The sequence below is a fragment of the Bos indicus x Bos taurus genome, chromosome 13 (assembly GCF_003369695.1).
Source record: "Bos indicus x Bos taurus breed Angus x Brahman F1 hybrid chromosome 13, Bos_hybrid_MaternalHap_v2.0, whole genome shotgun sequence".
Classification (NCBI taxonomy): Eukaryota; Metazoa; Chordata; class Mammalia; order Artiodactyla; family Bovidae; genus Bos; species Bos indicus x Bos taurus.
The window spans coordinates 51744501-51763771 of NC_040088.1; the positions used below are offsets into that span (position 1 = coordinate 51744501).

The window sequence follows — 19271 nt, forward strand, 5'->3', positions numbered from 1 at the left end:
TCCCTTGTCCACCTGCCTACCCTTGCCAGTCCCTGAGCCCCAAGGCTGCCCTGTGAAGACCTGAGCCAGAGGCTAGGAAGTAAAGTGAAGTGAAGTCGCTCAGTAGTGTCCGACTCTTTGTGACCCCATGGGCTGCAGCCTACCAGGCTCCTCTGTCCATGGGATTTTCCAGGCAAGAGTACTGGAGTGGGTTGCCATTTCCTTCTCCAGAGGATCTTCCCAACCCAGGGATTGAACCTTGGTCTCCCGCATTGTAGGCAGACGATTTACCATCTGAGCCACCAGGGAAGTCCTAAGAGGAGGGAACTGAAAAGCCGCGGAACTAGAGATGAGAGAGCGGCGGGGCCGGGGGGAAGGAGGAGCCACGGGACCGGCAGGCCTAGCTCCAAGGAGGAGGCGGTGGCGGCGCGGGAATGGAGCCCTTGCGGGCCCTGGAGCTCTACAGCGGAATTGGGGGCATGCACCAGGCTCTCAGAGGTGAGACGGTACAGGGCGCCACTTCATCTGCGAGTCGGAGCTGGTCAGAGTTCGGGCTCTAGGGAGGGGCGGAGCGGCGAGGCACTAAGGGCGGAGACTGGAGGGGAAACGGTCTGTGGGGGAGGGGCGGGAGAGTTGCTCGGTTGTCTTGGAAACCGCCCGCGCGGCGCCCCAGCTGTCCCTTGGGGAGGAGACTCCCTTCCTCCGCCCGGTCCGAAGGGCGGGAGGGGTACCTGCTGGGAGTCGTGATCCGCATGGCTTGGCTGTAAAGTCGAACCAAAATGGTGCCTACCGAGCGGGAGGGGCGAACCCCCTGCCCTGTGCCAAACCCCAGTTCTGAGTGAGGCTGTCCCCGAGAGGCCTGGAAACTCTGTCCTTTACCCTCGAGGAACTCACACCGGGGGAGGGGAGGACGCTGGGCAGGTTCCTGGTGGTGAGGGCTTGGATCTTCCAAGTGATAACTACAACGCGAGGTAGAAGTTAGTGAACACTAAGTAGAACCGAAGGGGAAGTCTGGAGAAAACAATCCTAGTCAGTTGTGATGGTTGAAAAGAAACATTTTGTTACTTCTGGTCTAGATACATTTAGGCTCCAGAAGACTGAGTTCAAACTTCGTTGAAATGTGACCTTAACATTTTTGAACCTGTGTCTTGGTTTTACAATGTGACAAGTATTTCTTTCAGAGATGAAACGTTAGGAACCTTAAAGAAAAATTGTTTAAAATGTTTAATAATGCCTGGTACATTGTAACCACTCAAAATATTATAAATATTGTCCTCATGTACCTCTTGCATTTTGAGGTTTTAGATTTGTTTGGTGCTAAGTTGGAACTGCAAGGTTCATGTCGGCTGTTTGCACTCAGAAATGTTTACTGAACGAGCCCCTCTTCAGTTCCGGGTTCTATGCTAGGCACTGGAGTTGTAGAGTGACAAATAGACATGGAACGTATATGTTTATTCTTAAATTACTATGACGACCACAAAACTGAAACCTCCCTGCTTCCCTTTTTTAGTACCAAGGGTAACACGAGACTAGTACTGTAAGATACGGACAGTATGTCTTAAGTTGAGCACGTAAATTTTCTAAGCATATATATTGAGTGAATCTAGAAGAGATTAGTGATGATTAAATTTTTATTACCAATTATTTGATGGCTCTCTGTGTTCAGTTCTCTATGTAAAGTAACAAAATTTACCAGCGGGAAAACAAAACTAGCATTACTTGTGCTCTTAGTTAATTTTCTAAGATTGTCAGCATTTTACCCCCCTATCTTAAAGCCCCTTAAAGGTTACTTAGTGCTGTAATTCAGCCACTCCTTAAATGTTGGATGTTAATCCACCCCCCGCCCCCAGTTTTTGCAAGTTTAAATGTGCTGCAATTAATTATTGAGCATTAATCTTGGTTTTCTCTTTAGCATGTTTTCTAGAAGTCAAATTAATTAATGAAAGACTATGTGCTAGTTACTAAGTCAAAAATACTGAGAATTTTTGGACTTTTGGTGATACAGCAGGTTGCTTTTCAGAGAATTTGAGTGCCTCCTTCAACTACATTTTCCTCAGGATTTGTATTATCCATTTTTAACCTTTGTGAATTTGTTAGGGGAAGTTGTGTAATTTTAGTTTGTGTTTTTTGGGAGTTAATAAATGATTAGATATTTTCCCCCCTACTAGCCATTGCAACCTGAATTTGTCTATACATATTTCTATTACTACTGCTACCATCCCAAATCTAAGTTATGTCATCTCTCACTTAAAATATTAAAATAGTTTCCCAACTGCTCCCCTACTTTCTTCCACTCTGCTTCCTTGCGCCATCCTTTCTCCATTTAGCAACAAAGTGATCTCTTACCTGGTAAGCTGGATCGTGTCACTCCCTGGAGTCAGTGGTCTCCCTCTGAGGTTAGAATCACAGTCCCCTCTTCGTAAAAGGCCTGTGAGATCTAGCCTCCGTCCACCTCTTCAGCCTTATCTGCCAGTCTCGCCTGCTTCTCTTTTCCAGGCTTCCAGTTCTTCTTTCTCTTTGTTCCTCAGACCTTCAGAATTCCCCTTATGCTCTGGCCTTAGCTTTTGCTATCGTCTCCACCCAAGTGCCCTAACCTCAGGCTTTCATGCTGCAGCTGCATTTTGTCTTCCGCAGCTCAGTAACATGTGGCTGCTTCAGAACAGCCTTCCTCTGCTGACCCTGGGATCCACAGTACCCCTCCTGTGGCCTCTCCACCTGGACGTTCTATCATCTTTTGACTTGAGGTTGGCATATTAGGGATATTGCTTCTTGTCTTTCAACATTCATTTATTTGATGTACTAAAATTAAATTTTTTTTCTGTAATAAAATACGTTGCTGTTTTCCATGGGGTTTTAATTAATATATAATAATGCAAACTAGTAACAATGGTGGTTAGCTGCAACAATTACTAAGGAGTTTTTATATGTCATTCCCTTCTCCAGTGGACCACATCCTGTCAGACCTCTCCGCCATGATCCGCCTGTCTTGGGTGGCCCCACACGACATGGCTTAGTTTCATTGAAACAAGGCTGTGGTCCATGTGATTAGATTCACTAGATTGACCACTTAAGTATTCTTGCCTTGAGAACCCCACGAACAGTATGAAAAGGCAAAATGATGGGATACTGAAAGAGGAACTCCCCAGGTCGGTAGGTGCCCAATACACTACTGGAGATCAGTAGAGAAATAACTCCAGAAAGAATAAAGGGATGCAGCCAAAGCAAAAACAATACCCACTTGTGGATGTGACTGGTGACAGAAGCAAGGTCCGATGCTGTAAAGAGCAATATTGCATTGAAACCTGGAATGTTAGGTCCATGAATCAAGGCAAATAGGAAATGGTCAAACAGGAGATGGCAAGAGTGAACGTCGACATTCTAGAAATCAGTGAATGAAAATGCACTGGAATGGGTGATTTTAACTTAGATGACCATTATATCTACTACTGTGGGCAGGAATCCCTTAGAAGAAATGGAGTAGCCATCATGGTCAACAAAAGAGTCTGAAATGCAGTACTTGGGTGCAATCTCAAAAATGACAGAACGATCTCTGTTCGTTTCCAAGGCAAACCATTCAATATCACAGTAATCCAAGTCTATGCCCCAACCAGTAACACTCAAGAAGCTGAAGTTGAACAGTTCTATGAAGACCTACAAGACCTTTTAGAACTGACACCCAAAAAAGATGTCCTTTTCATTATAGGGGACTAGAATGCAAAAGTAGGAAGTCAAGAAACACCTGGAGTAACAGGCAAATTTGGCCTTGGAATACGGAATGAAGCAGGGCAAAGGCTAATAGAGTTTTGCCAAGAGAACGCACTGGTCATAGCAAACACCCTCTTCCAACAACACAAGAGAAGACTCTACACATGGACATCACCAGGTGGCCAACACCGAAATCAGATTGATTATATTCTCTGCAGCCAAAGATGGAGAAGCTCTATACAGTCAGCAAAAACAAGACCAGGAGCGGACTGTGGCTCAGATCATGAACGCCTTATTGCCAAATTCAGACTTAAATTGAAGAAAGTAGGGAAAACCACTAGACCATCCAGGTATGACCTGAATCAAATCCCTTATGATTATACAGTGGAGGTAACTAAAAGTTTCAAGGGATTAGATCTGATAGAGTGCCTGAAGAACTGTGGACAGAGGTTCGTAACACTGTACAGGAGACAGGGATCAAGACCATCCCCATGGAAAAGAAATGCAAAAAAGCAAAATGGTTGTCTGGGGAGGCCTTACAAATAGCTGTGAAAAGAAGAGAAATGAAATGCAAAGGAGATAAGGAAAAGATACAAGCATCTGAATGCAGAGTTCCAAAGAATATTAAGGAGAGATAAGAAAGCCTTCCTCAGTGGTCAATGCAAAGAAATAGAAGAAAACAACAGAATGGGAAAGACTACAGATCACTTCAAGAAAATTTGAGATACCAAGGGAACATTTCATGCAAAGATGGGCTCGATAGAGGACAGAAATGGTATGGACTTAACAGAAGCAGAAGATATTAAGAAGAGGTGGCAAAAATACACATAAGAACTGTACAAAAAAAATCTTCATGACCAAAATAATCACGGTGGTGTGATCACTCACCTAGAGCCAGACATCCTGGAATGTGAAGTCAAGTGGGCCTTACAAAGCATCACTATGAACAAAGCTAGTGGAGGTGATGGAATTCCAGTTGCGCTATTCCAAATCTTGAAAGATGATGCTGTGAAAATGCTGCACTCAATATGCCAGCAAATTTGGAAAACTCAGCAGTGGCCACAGGACTGGAAAAGGTCAGTTTTCATTCCAATCCCAAAGAAAGGCAATGCCAAAGAATGCACTCTGGCACAATGCACCGCACAATTGCACTCATCTCACACGCTAGTAAAGCAGTGCTCAAAATTCTCCAAGCCAGGCTTCAGCAACACGTGAACCGTGAACTTCCAGATGTTCAAGCTGGTTTTTGAAAAGGCAGAGGAACCAGAGATCAAATTGCCAACATCCGCTGGATCATGGAAAAAGCAAGGGAGTTCCATAAAAAACATCTATTTCTGCTTTATTGACTATGCCAAAGCCTTTGACTTGTGGATCACAATAAACTGTGGACAATTCTGAAAGACATGGGAATACCAGACCACCTGACCTGCCTCTTGAGAAACTTATGTGCAGGTCAGGAAGCAACAGTTAGAACTGGACATGAAACAACAGACTGGTTCCAAATAGGAAAAGGAGTACGTCAAGGCTGTATATTGTCACCCTGCTTATTTAACTTATATGCAGAGAACATCATGAGAAATGCTGGACTGGAAGAAGCACAAGCTGGAATCAAGATTGCTGGGACAAATATCAGTAACCTCAGATATGCAGATGACACCACCCTTATGGCAGAAAGTGAAGAGGAACTCAAAAGCCTCTTGATGAAAGTGAAAGAGGAGAGTGAAAAAGTTGGCTTAAAGCTCAACATTCAGAAAACGAAGATCATGGCATCTGGTCCCGTCAGTTCATGGGAAATAGATGGGGAAACAGTGGAAACAGTGTCAGACTTTATTTTGGGGGGCTCCAGAATCACTGCATATGGTGACTGCAGCCATGAAATTAAAAGACGCTTACTCCTTGGAAGGAAAGTTAGATAGCATATTCAAAAGCAGAGACATTACTTTGCCAACAAAGGTCCGTCTAGTCAAGGCTATGGTTTTTCCAGTAGTCGTGTATGGATGTGAGAGTTGTACTGTGAAGAAAGCTGAGTGCCGAAGAATTGATGCTTTTGAACTGTGGTGTTGGAGAAGACTCTTGAGAGTCCCTTGGACTGCAAGGAGATCCAAGCAGTCCATTCTGAAGGAAATCAGTTTGAATATTCATTGGAAGGACTGATGCTGAAGCTGAAACTCCAGTACTTTGGCCACCTGATGCGAAGGGCTGACTCATTGGAAAAGACCCTGATGCTGGGAAAGATCGAGGGCAGGAGGAGAAGGGGACGACAGAGGATGAGATGGTTGTGTGGTGTCACCGACTCGATGGACATGAGTGAGCACACTCCAGGAGATGGTGGGGGACAGGGAGGCCTGGCGTGCTGCAGCCCATGGTGTTGCAGAGTTTCAGACATGACTGAGTGACTTAACTACAGCAGCAATAGAGTACCAGAGACTCATAAGAAATAGAAATTAATCTCTCACAGTTCTGAAGGCTGGGAAGTTCAAATCTTCATGATAGCATGGTTGAATTCTGGTGAGGGTTGTCTTCCAGGTTGCCTGCTCATCATGTTGTCACTTGGTAGAAGAGAGGGGAAGCAAACTATCTCCTTACTTTCAGGGCATTTATCCTACTCATGAGAGCTCTACCCTCATTCACCTACTTCTCATCCTAATGACCTCCCCAAAGCCCCACCTCCTAGCACCATCACACTGGGACGTGAAGTTTCAACATATGGATATGGGGGGAACATTAACATACAGTCCATAACACCAGTCTCCTGTCTGTTTCTCTGACAAACAAGCATGTTCCCATCTTTGGACCTTTGCATTGTCTCTCTTTTCTGGTCTAGAAGCATCTTTTGTCAGATATGTCCCAGACCTGCTCCCTCATTTTCTTCAGGTTGCTGCTACTGAGACATCCTCTAACCAACCTACATACAAATATAACCAGGTTCTTCTTCTACACTGTCTGGCTTACTCTCCTTTATTTGTACCATAGTACTGTTCATGATTAGGCATAGTATATACTTATATACTTACTTATTTGTTGGTTGACCCCCCCACAACTAGAATATAATTCCATAATAGGATAGATTTTGTCTAGAACATCACTTACACATATTTGTGGAATGGATAGGTGAACAAGGGTCACGTTTGCCATGAACTCTATAGCTTAAAGTAGATATCATTATACTGTGACAAATTTAAGCTTAGGTATTAAGTCTGAATCATGAAGGTCTCTCTCTCTTTTTTGTTTTTTTTGGATGAGCTAAATCGGCACTTCCCAAAGTTGATCCATGGATAACATTTTAAAGGATGTGAAAAGGTGTTATGCAGGGTATAGAACAAATTGTGTGTGTGTGTGTGTGTGTGTGTGTGTGTGTGTGTGTGTGTATGTGCTGGAGAGTGACCAGTTGAATAGAAGCATAAAAAGTTTTTATGTGTGTGAGTATATGTGAAATTTTAATAGATAATAGAGTTTTTTCTCTGTATCACATGATAAGACATTTGAACTTTTCTCAAAATAATCACACCTATTGAGAATAAGTTGGTTTTAACTCAGTGTAGAATTTTAATCATATGTTGTTATAATCATGAGATATGGTAAAATTAATTGGAAGTTTAACTTTATTCCTGTCAAGAAATGTTATTTCTTTGTATGGAAAGTTGAAAAGAAGAGGTTGATATATGAGAGTATATCTGTGAGTGACTCCAGAATGATTATTATCATAAAGGTGTATAAAATTAATATTACATGTAGAATTTGGTATTTTTTGGTGTCTGGAGCCTTCTTAGGATTTCTTTTGGCTTTTTGCTTTGCCATTGGGAAATTACTAGGAGTATATCTGAAGCGTGATCTTCAGAAATAGTGCCAAACTGCTCTCATCCTCCCTAAAAGCAAAATATATATATATATATATCTTCCTAGATGGCAGGAGATGCAGGTTTGATCCCTGAGTCAGAGAGATCCTTCTTGGAGGAGGAAATGGCAACCCAGTCTAGTATTCTTACCTGGGAAATCCCATGGACAAAGGAGCCTGGAGGGCTATAGTCCATAGGGTTGCAAAGAGTTGGACATGACTGAGTGACTGAGCATGCATGCCCATCTTTGGAAAATAAGTAGATTGTATGTTGAGATTTTAAAAATACTATAAATACCATTAGTTTACCTGGATCAATAGTTGCTCTTACCTTTTCACTAGTTCTTTTCATTCTGGGACTTTTAATTACCACAAGCCTAGCATAACTCTTGGACTAAGGTAAAACTACTCCATTAGAGAGTTAATTATAATAGTTTTTCAGCATCTATTAGTGACTTTTGTTCAAACTCAATAGTGAATTTAATAATCCCTTTGTTCTCAGTGAATGAGACTTCATTTAAGCAACAAACATCATAGCCTTTTAGCGCATGCATGACCCTCATAGACTATGGCATGTTCCTTAATTATAGGTCAATATCAGTCCACAAAGAACCCATAATTCAAAGGATTTATACACAGTTCTAGTAGGAGCACTTGAACTTTAATATTAATAGATCAAATAAGAGATACTAAATAAGTAATTTTGCCTTATTTACATTTTGTCCTAAAATCCCTGAAATTTAGATGATAATAAGGTTCCACAGTACTTTTAATTTCTCTGCTTCTTCAGAAGACATTTTGTTTTTGTGGCCTCATTTTATTTTTGTTATTATTTTCTGAGTTGTTTTAAAAATAATTGTTGATTTTGCCTTAATGCTGATCATTTATCTCTACTTGACTCTCCATCCAATGAGATTTCCTTAAGTTAATTTTGATTTGTCAGAATATCAGTGACCAGGCTTGAAGAAAAAATATGTGAATCTATAATGTTACAGTTTTTTTGTTGTTTTTTTTTTATGTGGGTTGGCATTTCAGTATTTGGCTAGGGAAGCATGCTGGAAATCCAGAGATCTGTTTCTCATAAAAGGTTGTCTTTTGCATTTCTCCCATGATTGTATCATCAAATGGCTTGTGATTTCATCAAAACCAAAACCCAAACATATATACATATGCCCTTAAATACATATTTGTCATAAATTCTTCAATGTAATATATTCATTTTCCCTCCAAAAACTATACTTTGGAAAGAGGATATGGCCTTATATTATAGTTCTCATGAAGGGTGCTGATATTCTTCAACTACCTTATTTTAGTTTGAACAACAAAGTAATAAAACACTGCTTGGAAAAGTTACATTAGCTTGAAAAAACTTAATACCCATTTAGGATGCTTGTTGGGGTCACTTGAAATTGGTGAAAAATGTTACAGCCAAATTTAAAGATTTAGAGATAATTTTGGGGAAGATGACCTTACAATTATAAGTATTAGATATCATTGTAAACAAACCTTCTAGAAATTGCATTACAAAGCAATACACTATGGGGTTACTTTGTGGAGATCACAAATAGCTAATGGGTAGTTGTGGTTGGCATAATATTTCCAGTGACATCATCATGCATGGACTCAAAAAAAGTGCTAGATCTTAAGTAACTTTGAAATTGATGTGCTGTTGAAAATTGTTAGATAACTTAAAAAGTGGCTCCATGGATGGTAAAGACCGTGATTTCAAGATGCATATTGAATAATCTTGTTTCATGAAATTTGAGTGGACAAACCAATGTTTCTAAATGAACATAATAAGAAAGTGTTATTTAAAATGTTTACGTAACTAAATTAATAAATTATATAATATGAAGTCATTTCCTTTCATCGTCTGTATTATGGAAATGGCTTTACCTCTCATTTTGGCTAGTCTTATGTGGAAAACGGGCAACTGGCTTTTATGCTAGTTGTCATATTTGGGCACATATGTACAATATTGCATGTGTGTGTAATGTAGATGAGTATGGACATAGAAAAAAGTCAGGAAGCATGCACATTGTCCCGCTTTCAGTGTTAGCTTCTGGGGTGGAGTGGGGCTGAGGGTCTTGCTCTCCAGCACACATCAAGCACATCACCACTTCAGTACTGTTGAACTTGCTGTTCCCTCTGCCTGGCACCCTGCTCCCCACATAGACACGTGCTTAGTCCCTGTGTTTACTCTTACGTCATCTTCTCATTCTTCCCTGGTCAGTATCAAAAACTTCTGCTCTGCCTCCCTGTCCCCCTTTCTGTTTGATTTTTACCCTGCTGCTGCTGCTAAGTCGCTTCGGTCATGTCCGACTCTGTGTGACCCCAGAGACGGCAGCCCACCAGGCTCCCCAGTTCCTGGGATTCTCCAGGCAAGAACACTGGAGTGGGTTGCCATTTCCTTCTCCAGTGCATGAAAGTGAAAAGTGAAGGTGAAGTCGCTCAGTCGTGTCCGACTCTTGGCGACCCCATGGACTGCAGCCCACCAGGCTCCTCTGTCCATGGGATTTTCCAGGCAAGAGTACTGGAGTGGGGTGCCATTGACTTATCTGGATTTTTACTATAAGCATTTACTATTACCTATCATACTGTTTTACTTGGTTATGTTTCTAATTGCCTCTCCTAAAATGGAATCTCCATCAGGTGGGGATGTTTCTGTGTCAGAATCTTGTTTGTTTTGTGTGTGTAGAGATTTATCTTGTTGACTGTTGTATCGTTGGCATCAAGAATAGTGCTTGCACAAAGCAGATACTCAACAAATATTTGAATGAGTAAGTTATAGAGCATGAGCGTTTTATTGACTGTTGATATTGTCAGGTTCGTTTTTAAAGGACATACCAGCTTAAATTTCATAGTGTTTGTGTGACTATAGATATACCAATATAATACCTAAGACTATATAATTTACTAGGTGAGATTATTTTAATTTTTTGATAACATATGAAGTTGAATATTTTAAAAATATTTTTACATTTAGTGCTCTTTTTATTTTTAACTGTGTAATACATTTGTTGAAAGTTGGGAAATACTGAGACCATTCTTATTCATTCAGGACATAATTGCTGACTGATTTCTAAGTTCAGTCGCTCAGTCATGTCCGACTCTTTTCGACCCCATGAACCGCAGCACGCCAGGCCTCCCTGTCCATCACCAACTGCCGGAGTCCACCCAAACCCATGTCCATGGAGTCGGTGATGCCATCCAACCATCTTATCCTCTGTCGTCCCCTTCTCCTCCTGCCCCCAATCCCTCCCAGCATCAGGGTCTTTTCATATGAGTCAGCTCTGCACATCAGGTGGCTAAAGTATTGGAGTTTCAGCTTCAACATCAGTTCTTCCAGTGAACACCCAGGACTGATCTGCTTTAGGATGGACTGGTTGGATCTCCTTGCAGTCCAAGGGACTCTATAGACATGCTCTGTTCTCTCCTTCAGAGATTATAGTCTGCTAAGGAAATACCCATGCTGGACAAATGCAGAAGAAAATTTAAAAATTCTATATGATGCTCATGTAGGGCTAATCCTTGTTGAGGATTTAGATTTTATCTTTTCAATCTGTGTCCTACATGGGTCCATGAACACTAAAATAAATTATAGCTTTTTTCACATGGAATATCTTGAATTTTTCTTTGCCAGTAAATGTCTTTGTTAACTTTTGATATTTGATGGTTGTGTGACATTCCATTTTATGGAATGTCCATTCCATTCCACAATTAGGTTGCTTGTAATTTTCACTGTTATAAATAACATGCCATTGATACATCATATGCGTCTTTTCTCTACATCTCTGTTATTGCCTTAAGTACTAGTTTCCTGTTGCTGCTGTAACAGTTGACCATAAACTTAATGGCTTAAAGCAACACAGATATATTCTCTTAAACTCTGGAGGTCAGATGTCTTAACATCAAGGTGTTGCCAGGGCTGGTTCCTTCTGGAGGCCCTAGGAGAGAATCTCCTTCCTGGCCTTTTCCAGTGTTTGTAGGTCACCTGCATTTGGCTCGTGACCCCTTCCTCCATCTTCAGAGCCAGAAGTGTAGCATCTTCACATCTTTCTCCCTGACCTCTGCTTCCCTCATCACATCTTCTTCTCTGACTCTAACCGTCATTCATCCTTCTTGTGATTATACTGGGTCTATCATTATAACCCAGGATAATCTCCTCTTGATCCTTAGTCATATCTGCAAAGTCCCCATTGCTATGTAAGGTAACATTTCACAAGCTTCAGAGATTAGGATGTGGACATCTTTGAGGGGTCTTTATTCTATCTGCCATACCTTAGGGTATGTGCCCCAGTATAAAATTGGTAAGTTCAAAGCAGTTTTTAGACTTTAGATACATACGGCCAAACTCCTAAAACATTGAATCCTCAATTGATGTTCACATCTGCAGTGAAAATTCCTATCACACCTATATATATATATTTCAACGTTTGATATTCTTATTTTTAAAAGTCTTTGTACTTTTGATAATAGCAAACATTTATTGAGTGACCACTGTATGGTGAGCACAAATGTAAGAATCTTACAGGTATTAAGTAATTTAATCCTCAGGCAACTGTGATGTAGGTACCTTATTATCTCTGTTTTATAGGTGAAGACACTCAAGAGTTTGTTTAAGTCACACAGTTGGAAAGAGTGAAGCTAAAATTCAAACACAGGCAACGAGCCAACTAGGTATCCTATTCTAAATCTTTTCTTGGACTATGTGAACAGATGCACACACATGTATGCACATACACACATTTTGAATAAAAGATCTCTTAGGGTGTGCCTGTGACAGCCTTGATTATAAAAAATAATGGTAGCTAATATTTTTGAGTACTATGTGGCTTAGTGAAAAAGGTTTGCGTACAGTCAGGAGGAGTACGGAGGAGGAAAATGAGCAATGAAGTTAATTGAATGCATTTTCCTCTGAGGTCTTAGGACTAGCCTGTGCTTTCTGGTCTAGTGCAGAGTTATAAAATTTCAGTTCAGTTCAGTTGCTCAGTCGTGTCTGACTCTTTGCAACCCCATGAACTGCAGCACGCCAGGCTTCTCTGTCCATTACCAACTCCCACAGCCTACTCAAACTCATGTCCATCGTGTCGGTGATGTCATCCAACCAGCTCATCCTCTGTCGTCCCCTTCTCCTCCCTCCTTCAGTCTTTCCCAGCATCAGGGTCTTTTCTAGTGAGTCTCTTCTTTGCATCAGGTGGCCAAAATATTGAAGCATCAGCCTCAGCATCAGTCCTTCCAGTGAATATTCAGGACTGATTTCCCCCAAGATTGACTGGATGGATCTTCTTGCAGTCCAAGGAAATATCAAGAGTCTTCTCCAACACCACAATTCAAAAGCATCAATTCTTTGGCGCTCAGCTTTCTTGAGAGTCCAACTCTCATATGCATACTGGATGTTTTTCCTACTGGAAAAACCATAACTTGGATTAGATGGATATTTGTTGGCAAAGTAATGTCTCTGCTTTTTAATATGCTGTCTAGGTTGGTCATAGGTTTTCTTCCAAGGAGCAAGCATCTTAATTTCATGGCTGCAGTCACCATCCACAGTGATCTTGGAGCCCAAAAGAATAAAGTCTATTACTATTTCCATTGTTTCCCATCTATTTGCCATGAACTGATGGGACCAGATGCCATGATCTTAGTTTTCTGAATGTTGAGTTTTAAGTCAAATTTTTCACTCTCCTCTTTCACTTTCATTAAGAGGCTCTTTAGTTCTTCTTCGCTTTCTGCCATAAAGCAAAGAAAGACTCAGAATGGCAGGAGAGGAGTTTTAATCTTGGGGATCTTTATGATTGATAACATAATTACACTTTTACAACAAGCCTTTGTTTTTCCACTCACAACCAACTAGATACAGAGTACTGATGCTTATGTCATCTGTAAGTTCTTCATTGACTTGGTCAGAATGAACATGTCAGAAATTGTCATCTTTAAATTATGAGAAAGCATCACCAAAAACATGAACAATTCATAGATGTTAATTCACTCACAGCAAATTTATGTAAAATAGTCTTTGTTGTTTAAATCTGTAATAGGCTGCATTACATGTGTTTATTTAAATAAAATGTGTTTTTAAACATGGTTGTGCCTTTAAAGAGTTTAAGGTGAAGGTCTTAGATGTCATGGGGAAAGTGGAGAAGACAGATTTCTATCCCTTGAGTTCTGTTAAGTGTTTAAATAGGTGGGCTTCCCAGGTGGCTCAGTGGTAAAGAATCTGCTTACCAATGCAGGAGACTCAGGTTCCATCTCTGGGTCAGGAAGATTCCCTGGAAAAGAGAATGGCAACCCATTGTACTATTCTTTCCTGGGAAATCTCTTGGACCGAGGAGCCTGGCGTGCTACAGTCCATGGGCTCGCAAAGAGTCAGACACAACTTAGCAACTAAACAACAACAACAATATTTAAAGAGTTAGCTTTCAACTCATTATATTGGGTGCCATATGTTGATCTTTTAAAAACTATCTCAGTTTAATTCTTGTTGTTTTTTATTCTTTTGACTATTGTGTTGATGGGATAAAATGATGCATTGAGTTACAACTGTTTGCTGGTGTGTGTGTGTGGGAGGGCCTCTGTGTGTTTTGAGGATGTAGCTAGTGTAAAGAATATATTCTTGTCTGTTCTTGAAATTTACTTTTCTTTTGGTTTTTCAGGGTTATAACAGAGAAGTATTGAATTCTTTTTTTCAAGATAAAAATTTTTTGTTTGCTTTTTACTGATGATAAGTAAGTAAGTAAGTGTTAGTCGCTGAGTCGTGCCTGACTCTTTGTGACCCCATGGACTGCAGCTCACCAGGCCATGAGATTTTCCAGGCAAGGATACTGGAATGGGTTGCCATTTCCTTCTCCAGAGGATCTTCCCAACCCAGGGGTCAAACCCGGGTCTCCTATACTGCAGGCAGATTCTTTACTGATTAAGCAACAAGGGAAGCCCATTATAAAATATAAAATATTTTACTGATTATAAAATACATTATTATTGTAAAAAAAAAAATCCCACAAATAATCCAAGAAAGTTTAAGAAAGAGGTAAGAATCACCCCAGAATTACACATCTGCCATCAAGATATAGCCCCATTGACAGCTGGCTTTTTTTTTTTTTTTTTTCTTAATGTGTACACATACACTTTATATTTGCCTCAGTGTGATGATCTCTATGCCATATATGTTGTTGGCCATGGCATTATTTCATTCCTTTTTATGGCTAGGTAATATTCCATTGTATGTATGTGCCTCATCTTCATCCATTCACCTGCCAGTGGCCTTTAGGTTGTTTCCATGTCTTGGCTGTTGTGCGTAGTGCTGCTATGAACATAGGGGTGCATGTATCTTTTTAAATTATAGTTTTGTGTGGATATATGCCCAGGAGTGGGATTGCTGTATCTTACGGTAACTCTTATTTTTAGCTTTGAGGAACCTCCATACTGTCTTTCAATAGTTAATGTACCAGCTTACATTCCCACCAACAGTGTAGGATGGTTGCTTTTTCACTACACCTTCTCCAGCATTTGTTATTTGTAGACTTCTTCGTGATGGCCATTCTGACCAGTGTGAGGTTGGTACCTCCTTGTAGTTTTGATTTGTATTTCTCTAATAATTAGTGGCGTTGAGCATCTTTTCGTGTGCTTCTTGGCCATCTTTATGTCTTCTTCATGGCAAATAGATGGGGGGAGGAGTGGAAACAGTGGCAGATTTTATTTTCTTGGGCTCCAAAATCACTGTGGATGGTGACTGCATCCAGAAATTAAAAGGGGCTTGCTCCTTAGAAGAAAAGCTATGAAAACCTAGACAGCATATTAAAAAACAGATCATCTTGCAGACAAAGGTCAGTATAGTCAATGGTTTTTTCAGTAGTTATATATGGTTGTGAGAGTTGGACCATAAAGAAGGCTGAGCACCAAAAAATTGATGCTTTCAAATTGTGGTGCTGGAGAAGACTCTTGCAAGTCCCTTGGACAGCAAGGAGATCAAACCAGTCAATCCTAAAGGAAATCAACCCTGAATATTCATTGGAAGGACTGATCCTGAAACTGAAGCTCCAGTACTTTGGCCACCTGATTAGAAGTGACCCATTGGAAAAGACCCTGATGCTGGGAAAGATTGAAGACAGGACAAAAAGGGGGTGACAGAGGATGAGATGGTTGGATGGCATCTCTGACTCAATGGACATGAGTTTGAGAAAACTCCAGGAGATAATGAAGGACAGGGAAGTCTGGTGTGCTGCAGTCCATGGAGTTTCAAAGAGTCGGACGTGATTTAGTGACTGAACAACATCAATAATGTTTTCTTTGGAGAAATGTCTATTTAGTTCTGCCCATTTTTCAGTTGGGTTTTTTGATTTTTGTTGTTGTTGAGTTGTATGGGCTGATTGTATATTTTAGAAATTAAGCCCTTGTTGGTTGCAGATATTTTCTCCCACTCCATAGGTTGTCTTAGATTTCGTTTTGCTTATGGTTTCGTTTGCTGTGCAAAAGCTTCTAAGTTTGATTAGGTCCCATTTATTTATTTTTGCTTTTATTTCTGTTGCCTTGGGAGACTGACCTAAAAAAAAATTGGTATGATTTATGTCAGAGAATGTTTTGCCTATGTTTTCTTTTAGGAGTTTTATAGTGTCATGCTTTATGGTTAAGTCTTTAAGCCATTTTGGATTTATTTTTGTGTATGGTGTGAGGATGTTCTAACTTTATTGATTTACATGTGGCCGTCGAACTTTCCCAGCACCATTTGCTGACTTTTCCCTGTTCTATATTCTATATTCTTGACTCCTTTGTCAAAGGTTAATTGACATAGGTGTGTGGGTTTATCTGGGCTTTTACTCTGTTCCATTATCCATGTATCTGTTTTTATGCCAGTAGCGTTTTGATTACTGTAACTTTGTAGTATCATCCAAAGTCTAGGAGAGTTTTGCCACCTGCTTTGTTCTTTTTCCTCAGGATTGCTTTGGCAATTCTGGGTCTTCTATGGTTCCATATACATTTTAGGATTATTTGTTCTAGTTATGTGAAAAATGTCATGAGTAATGGATTGCTTTGGACAGGATGGCTGTTTTCACGATGCTAATTCTTCCAATATAAGAGCATGGATTATCTTTCCATTTCTTTGAATCCTGTTCTTTTTTGTTCATTATAGTTCTCAGCATATAAGTTTTTGATCAGGCTTATTCCTAATCAAATTTAATTTTTATTTAATTTTTTGGTATGATTTTTAAAGGAATTTTTTTTGCATTCCTTTTTGATATTTCATTGTTAGTGTAAAGAAATGCAACTTATTGTTATATTTGAAGTGTAAGAATCTTTAAAAAGAAGTAGGAAATATACTTTGGCGATCATTTTAAATTCAGAATCCTTGCATGTCTGTTTTTGCTAAATACTTTTTAGTTTTAATTAAGCTTGACTTTGAATGAAAAGAAATAGACATTTGATGTATTCAATTGATCTTCTATTTCACAACTAGATGTCAGTGTTAGCGTACCTGATTACATGTTTCAGGTTGATTATAATGAGGTAATTCAAGAATGACTCACCTATATGAGAAACAGTTCAGAAAAAAATGATAAGGAAAAGAAGAAAAAAAGCAACTTTCCTTATTTCAAAGGAGGCCAGTTAATTTTATATTTACATTCTAAAATGTTTTTTCCCCACATTAGCTATGTATGAACAATTTAAACTTTTTGATTTATTTGGTTAGGAAAGGCAGGTAGAGTGTTGTGCTTATACCTTTTACTCCCAACAACCAGAGGTTCTTCCTTGCAGCTTTTCCAGAAAGTGTGATCAGAAAAAGGAGGAAAATAATCACTATTCAAACATGGTGTGTATGTGTGTTTTTTGCCCACTTATTAAGAAACATATTTAAGAGCAGGAATTATGCATGTAATTCCAGTGACATTTCTAACATTTCACTTCAAAGTCTCTCTTGACATAACTAAATCTGCCTTTTTTTTACTTTAAGGCTCATGTAAATAGGAATATGATACCCTTTATCCTTTCCTTGTAGATCTAATCTGACAATTTTTAAAAATAATTTATGCTATGTTCATCTAATTATACAGTATCTCACCTTTTTTAAAATCTATGCTTCCTGTTAATATTAACAAATATGCAATCCATAATAAACCAGAAATATCATGAATAAAATCCAGGTAAAGCAATAGATCAAAATACTGAAAACATGTCCTTCCCTTCTACTTTCCCAGCAGATCCTGTGGATCTCTTTTTCCCCAACCCTCTCCCCTCTGAGAATGACTACTCTGGGACCATTTAAAGTGACAGGACTCCCTTGGGCAAAATCTACTGAATTATATTTGTTTGGATTTTTAAAACACTTTCAAAATCTGTGTATGTAGCTTAACAAAGATTTTTGGAGGCTATAGATTTAAAGTATACGGTAAGAAATATCAAGACAACTTGTCTTTGGAGCTCAGTTTAAGGTTTTGGTAGAATTGAAAGGCATGGTTTTTAAGAGTATTATTTAAGTAGTTTAACTTTTTCCTTAACACACTCATACCTCAAAACAATTCTGTTTTGAAAAGGCAGGGTGAATTAGTGTCAGGAAGATCTTAGTATGTTTATTTTTCATCATGGAAATAACTTTCTAGGTCATGTGGTAGATCGTAATTTTATTACAGTAAAATATGTGCACACAGTGCATTTGTTTATTGACTTTAAAAATCTATTGTTTTCTGAGAAAGAATTTTTGGTTCATCAGTTTTTGTATCACCACATAAAACATGCCTTTGGCAGTTTTTTGTTTTTTTTTTTTTTGTCAGTTTTTATGTCTTCCGGGCACATAATACAAGAACATAAAATTAATTATTGATTGTGGTACAGATTTGGCACATCACTGTGGGTTTTCAATCAGCCTATAAAAAGAGAAAAATCATATCAACTAACTCCAGGCATTCCCAGCTTGCTGTATATGTAATAGAAATGCAAGCAGGCGGCATCATGCTAATTACAACACTTCCTGTTTAGCAACACAGTGGAATAGTTCAATGAAATTTACTTAATTCCCAGCTCTCTTACAATGATTAGTAGTTGCTTAGTTCTTAACCTTGATTATAAGGTTTGTGATTTTGCAAATTGATTCTTACATACTAATTTTTGTTATTTGTTTAAAAGCCTTCTTCATTTATGTTTCAAGATCTCTCTGATACCTTTGACAAAGATATAATTTAGAACTTAAATTTACTTTATACGAAGGCAGATTAATTATTGGATTTAAACTCAATCAGAGGCAGCTGCCTATGATATTACTAACTGGACCGTGAAGCTTCCAGTGACCTATATACAAGGCAGCAGGGTACCTAGAGAGAGTTGGTCCTAGCCCAGGTTCTTGAGCCTGGTAGTAGACGTGTAGTAAATATTTACTTGGATGCATTTATCCCCTTGTTTCTCTCTGGCATCATCTTTCCTAGGCCTCAGTGTAGTGTTGTGATTGTTCCTGAGTGTGTGTTTGCTTCCTCTTTGCCCCATCTTCTGTGATCTGGTTTTTATTTCCAGGTCCTTGTTACATGCGGCCTAGCTCCTCACATCCTAATGTTTTTCTCTTTAATTTTTTGATATTTGGGCTGCCAAATTTAACTATTAAAAGAAATGGTTATTAAAGAAATAGCTATTTGGAGCTACTATTTAACTTTGTAATACTTTCTCTGATGATTTTCCTAAGACCTCTCCAATACTTTTATTTCAAGAACTCTTCACATTTTCTACTGATTTGGGACAGGGTTTACACATAATTGGGTTTGTATGTGTTCTG

General features: G+C 39.3%; 1 protein-coding gene across 4 annotated transcripts in view; it reads left to right on the plus strand.

Annotated features, from left to right (window-relative positions):
- The first annotated feature begins 313 nt into the window (after window positions 1-313).
- The window catches only part of TRDMT1 (tRNA aspartic acid methyltransferase 1), a 52003-nt gene continuing 33045 nt past the window's right edge, over window positions 314-19271 (plus strand). The window contains exon 1 of one of the 4 annotated variants that reach the window (XM_027559847.1): window positions 314-477. In XM_027559847.1, the coding sequence (XP_027415648.1) occupies window positions 329-477 (149 nt within the window). In that variant the 5' untranslated portion in view covers window positions 314-328. The remainder of the gene's footprint in view (window positions 478-19271) is intronic. The other 3 variants (XM_027559846.1, XM_027559848.1, XM_027559849.1) reach the window with 3 other exon arrangements.